Source organism: Sphaeramia orbicularis, chromosome 21, assembly GCF_902148855.1.
Source record: "Sphaeramia orbicularis chromosome 21, fSphaOr1.1, whole genome shotgun sequence".
NCBI classification, from domain to species: Eukaryota; Metazoa; Chordata; class Actinopteri; order Kurtiformes; family Apogonidae; genus Sphaeramia; species Sphaeramia orbicularis.
The window spans coordinates 10,291,228-10,297,309 of record NC_043977.1 but is presented as its reverse complement, the minus strand read 5'-3'; the positions used below and the strand labels follow the sequence as shown (position 1 = coordinate 10,297,309).

Below are 6,082 nucleotides of genomic sequence, written 5' to 3'. Positions count from 1 at the left end.
TGGAGCAATAGCAAGAGTTACAACTGACCTGTGTTACAACTGTCCCCAGTCTCCCCTACACTATTAACACCCAGGCCTGCTGGCAGAATGAAACTGTGAGGGAGACAGGAAGTGCACGGACATGGGTATGTGTAGGGGAGTGAATACTTCATAAGATGGGGGGGGGTTGGCGGTCCATTCTTGTCAGAGGTAGCGGTCTATGATTTTTGCCGGGGGGGGGGGGCAGTAGCTCCATGTCTATGTGATTGTGTGTGGGGTGATAGCATCATTGTCCGAGCAGGACTGAAAGTGAAACTAACTCGCTTTACTGTTTGTCTGACTCTCCGTGACACACACACACACACACACACACAGGAGGAGCGAGCGACAGAATCTCCGCACAGCAAAAAAGTTAATATATCGGCCACATATTGACCGATGTTGATTAATTGGTGAAATGCTATAATTTGCCCGATTAATCAGTCGGGCGATTAATCAGTCGGGCTCTACTTAGTATATAAGTTATGCACAACAGGTAGAACTATCATTAAGGTAACTCACGAGTAAATACAAATGAATATATATTCCACACATTACATGAGAACAAAGGACTTACAGTCAATGGACGCACTCTTGAAATTGTGAAAACACTGGAAAACCATCTGCAAAACCATCTGTGAACAGTTATGCTTCTAAGCCTGAACTATAGCGGAGTGAACTGGCTGTGCAGTGTGGATCGAACCAATCTCAGGGGAGCTGGAACAGATCGTTCATAGCGGGGGTGGTACAGTCCAAGTTCAATTGGCCTTTTCAACAAAGGAAGTCATTTTCTATCATGTCCATCAGATGAAGAAATTCACTAAACAAATGCAACAATCTCACTCTTTCTGAAAAACCAACACCAGCACCACTTGTACCACAGCACCATCAGTAAAACCCTTAAACTAAAAACCTTCAAAGCTTCTGTTTATTGAATTAAACATATTTTACATGTGTTGGTTCATATCTATAAGAAGATGTGTCTCCATTATGTCTAAAATTCAACATCTCACAAACAGTTAGGCAGAATGTCACAAAACTTGGATCCAAGGATGAACTGAAGAAATTTTGGTGGCAGAGGGTCAAAGGTCACGCTTGTTGCGTCACTTAAGAACACTATTCCGTGGTATTGAGCGAAAGTATGAGATAAACTGGTGGTGAAAGAAGGATAATGAATCTGTGTGACTGGATTTACTGCTGCTGATTCATGACAAACGGCTCCACTGTCGTCGTTAACGAGTCTCATTGACATAATGAATTCTGTGTAATTTACAGTTTTCGTTTAATTCAGGTTCTGCTCTGGACTTCGGTATGTTCACTTTCTCAGATCGCCTGAACATCCTTCATTCACAGCTCTGGCTCTACTTGCTGCTCCTGTGTTTCCACGGCGATTCCCTTTGACCTCCTCCTCCTCCTCCACCACAGTAGCACCACCAGCAGACCGGCAGCGAGCGCCACGCTGGCAGGAACTGAGATGATGGGGATCCTGTGAGAGCGGGAGAACTCCGCCCTCCAGCTCACCTGCAGCCGGTTGTCCAGGCTCAGGTGAGACGCCACACAGGTGTAGTTGTGTTTCAGCCTCAGCTCTTCGACGCTGACCATCAGAGTCTTCCTCACCTGGTACAGACCGTTACCGTTGGGCAGCACAGTGCCACCCGTCAGCTGGTCCTCATCCACCGCTTGGCCGTTCCGCAGAAGTGTCAGGTTGATGTGGCGGGGGTAAAAGTCTGTAGCCAGGCAGGTGAGCTGAGCCCCGCCCACCACCTGCTTCATGAGGAAGTGAACACGAGGTCGAACCCGACGCGTCACAAGGCGTTTTTCTCGATCCAACAGGATCTTCAGAGTCTGTGCACAGACCGGCAGGTAGATGTTAGAGTACAGTGTCTGGACGAACACCCTCTTCATGTTGTCCCATTGGATCACCCAGTCCGGCCGTCTGGATGCAGTGAAGTGCGTCATGTTGTACATCAGGCTGTCGGCGTCCTGGCCGTTGGCGGCGTCCTTGTACATGATGAGCACCGGTTGTCCATCCATCACCTCACAGCCCGTCAGCCTCTGCTGGACATGAACTCCTGTCGTCAAGTTAAAACGGAGTTTGACCAGGTTCAGCCTCTTCTTCATGCTTTCCCAAATGTCCCGCAGGATGAACACTTTGTCCTGCAACAGGTCCATTTTCACCTCGGTGGCAGCGGTCCTCCTTATCCCATCCACATGTGAGTCAAAGTAGCCCACCTGGATGTCGTCCAGCATCAGGACCACCGAGAACTCTGGGAACATGGTGGACCCTGAGATGTAGGAGGCCAACACCCACAGGGAGTGTCTACGTGACGCTGTGAGAAGAAAAGCATTTTGGTCAAACATCCCTGGGATATGAAGCCCCCTAGTGGCTGACAAGAAATAAAACTAAAAGCTCAAGAAATTTGTGGTTTAAGAAAACCCCAAACACCTGACCCAAAGATAATTTTGGTCCAGTGTTTAGTGCGGTGACTTCGTGTTCACTTCTCCCATTGGACAGAATGAGACAGGATCTGCAGGTAGGGGCGGGGTATGGAGAGACCATGTGACACTGAAACAGGAAATTACTGTCCTCTACACTGTCGTGTTCATGGATGTATTATTAGAATACCCTCAGTATGAATGTGTACAAATGCAGACAGACGTCTATGAGCCATTTCACCAGGACTTTAATGAACAGTGGGTTTGTTAAATAATCTGAGGTCATCCTCTGACCTGGACTACAAACACAGACTCTACATACTACAGTACCCATGAATCTCAGCTGAGAAGAAACCGTAAACTCTTTCCACAGATGCCGCGTTTCCACTACATGGAACAGATGTCCTGTTGAGCCACCCTACCTGTTGAGTTGAGCTATCTAGTGCTACTGAGCATGTGCACGCATGAATTAAGTTATGATTCCATACACGCTGAGGAAGAGTAGGCTAGGTTTGGAAAACAAAAGAAATGCCTTATTGTACAAATACCTACATACCTAGTTCCCCAGTCTTCCTTATTTGTCATTTATCATATGCAAATCTCCAACTTGTGTGAGTGTATGTGTATAAAAATGTCTGAATGTGGCTTTTACCAAAAATGTGTTTTGTTGTGTGTTTTATAGTTTTTACATTTGTGAAGGCTTATAGGTTTGGAGCAGAGGTCCAAGGAGAATCTACATGACCTGTCTGGGAGGAAATACCCAGACGGGTAAAATAAATCTAAAAAATTAAGCTTAAGGAGATATGCTGAGAAGTTTAGACTAAAGGGTGAGTAGGCAAAGGTGTATTCAAATATATCTATGTTTTGGTAAAATGTCTTTTTGTTTATATGTACTTTATGAATGTTCACTGCAGTAGGACAGCTCTTCTATGGGAACACAAAGATGATCCAGTCCCCAAGAGAAGCCAGATCACTAGCTGGCTGATGACGTAAGTGGTGACAATTCAAAGTATTATCAAACCACAAAGTGTTTTTTTTTTCCCTATTACTAATTTTTGGGGGGAATGTTTGTTTTTTGCAATACAGGTAATTGATGCATACATTCATATCCTTGCTGAAAAAAGGCAGGCAAATGCTGGACGTAAAATTATAATGTTCTCAATGCATTTGTTTAATGTTCCCTGGAGTACAGTTTAGTGTTACACACTTAACTTTTTTAACAGGAACCCATTCGTCAGCTCTGCGCTGTGGTAGCTGGAAGTTTGTTTTCCAGAAGATTTCAGCCTCTTAGAAAAGTAATCTATTTGTTTGTTATTATCTAGCCATATCACCTAACACCAGTAACCTGAATTAACAATAATTTGGTATGAAACCCATTCTTCAGATGAAATTTCCAGTGTTAGAAAGGTGGATTTGTCCTGTCAATGTAGATGCTCACTGGATTTTAGTGGTTTTCTTATATTTTGTTCAGACCAATTTCTGGCATGTATTGTGTGTGTGTGTGTGTGTGTGTGTATATATATATATATATATATATATATATATATATATATATATATATATATATATATTTATATGCATTTCAGTTGACCCGATGCAATAGAAGTCAATTTTCATAAAAGGGTTCATCACATCACAAGCCTCCAGACACATCCTGCACAGGTTTTAAAGACTCAATGGGACGCAGCATGTGCCCTCCTACAGGTTGGAGGTCTGTGGAAAGAAACATGAAGCCATCTTGGATGGGATAAATAAGGAGACCAAATTTCCTTCACAAGATCAAAATAGTGTATATCCTCCTGAGGCCCAGTAAGTAAACATTTTCACCATTTTACATTAAACAATTGCCTTAATTGGAAACAACATGATGCAACAGTTTTTTCAGATACATTTTTTTTTATATAATGTCCTTTTCAGTGGACATTTTTATTTTATTTTATTTTTATTTTAAAGTAAAGTTGTGAAACTCTTGTCCACTACAGAGGACAAAAATGCATTGCTGGGTCTCAGGGGGATATAGTGTATATATCAAATAAAGTTGACTTGATTTGAATGTAATGTTTCTTCTGTTGTCCCATGTTCAATGTGTTGAGTATCACAAAGGTGAGGTGTGTTACCTGTAGTGGGAGCTTTATTTGATAGAAGTTATAAGTCTGTCTAACTGAGCTACCTTTATCCATATTCATATGAAGAAGTAAATAACAGTGTTTTTCTACAGTAGAAGCATTATTTCATTTTCAAATAGGAGTATCGAAACATAAGGTTGCATGTTTTGACGGGGTCTGTAATGGAAACAGTCTCCAGGAATAGGACCTGGTACCCGAGCCGAGTCGAGTCGGTTCCACGTAGTGGAAAAGCGGCATTTTAGTAAAACAGGTGAAACTAAAGCTCTGATTGGACGTTACTGAAATGCATCCTGGACATTGTAGTCTGTTATAGTTCCAACAAAACTGAAAGAAAGTGTTCTGGAAATAAAACTCAAACCCTTTAATAGAAGGAAATCTAACAAACACTAACTAAATGGAAGTCAACAAACTAAACTAAACTAAACTAAAGTCAACAAACTGATATCAACAAAGTCAGCAAAAAAAACAAACAAACCCTAAAGTCAACAAATTTTAGCTACGTTCATGACTGTTTCAGTTCAGTTAAAGATGACAGACAGTCGGTGTTTACCTGAGCTGATCACATGACCACACAGCAGAGACACACACATCAGCTGGATCACCAGCATATTGATCTGATCGGCTGCTGATCGGTAATCTGTCTGTCCGTCTGCTTCTGTCTCTGCCTCTTTACTTTCGCTTTCAATGAGAAGGTGCTCGCTGCAGAACCACCCAGGATCAGTGACGCCCATTGAACCAGGTTTAATCCCTCCCCCGGTTCAGTCCTTTGGTAGACTTCCAGAGACGGCATGCTCAGGGCAGTGGTAGATCTGATCATCCGGAGGCTGTGTTGATGAACATACCAACTATGCCTTACTCTAATGAAGTGTATTTTTCTTAATAAAATAAAATAAAACATAAATAAAATTGGTTGAGCTCTGCAGACTGCGAAGGCCATAGCACTTGATTCACGTCATTTTCATATTCATCAAACAGTTCACCAACCCCTTGTGCCTCATGAATGCGGTCTTGGAGGAGACCGCTCAGAATATGATGATGAGGAACAATTATGCCACAAGATACAAGGTTACAAAATTACTTAAATTGTCATTTCTCTTTCACAAATACCATTTCCAAAACAAGTACCAGTGTCTCAGAAATACTAAATCAAGAATACTAATAAAATAAACATAAACACAGTTATTATTATTAGTTCAACTATAATATTGATTGCTTAAAACTATTTCAATACCCTACTATATCTGGAGTGGGGGTTATGATAGTTATTCCCAGACGACATAAGGGGAACGAGACCATGGGAAGAAGGGTGATGAAGGCCTTATAATGTTGACAGCTCTGGAGGACACCGGTGGTTGGAGATCTCCATCAGAGAGGGGACAGGGACATTCAGGATTTTACTGATGATGCTGTAAATGTTAGGCCCTAAGTAATTCTTTTTGGATAAATATGCTATTCTAAGGCTAATTTGTCTACAAAATCTCTTCGTCCATCTGTCCTACTGA

The 6,082-nt window shown here is 42.2% G+C and overlaps 1 protein-coding gene across 1 annotated transcript; it reads right to left on the bottom strand.

The window, feature by feature from the left end:
* Positions 1–321: 321 nt before the first annotated feature.
* On the bottom strand, positions 322–5,271 carry LOC115412513 (hereditary hemochromatosis protein homolog). The gene is made up of 2 exons (XM_030125075.1): positions 5,131–5,271; positions 322–2,348 (listed from the first exon to the last, which is right to left on the bottom strand). The coding sequence occupies exons 1-2, from the start codon at positions 5,186–5,188 to the stop codon at positions 1,366–1,368; spliced, it is 1,041 nt and encodes a 346-aa protein (XP_029980935.1). The 5' UTR covers positions 5,189–5,271; the 3' UTR covers positions 322–1,365.
* Between the last annotated feature and the right edge of the window lie 811 nt (positions 5,272–6,082).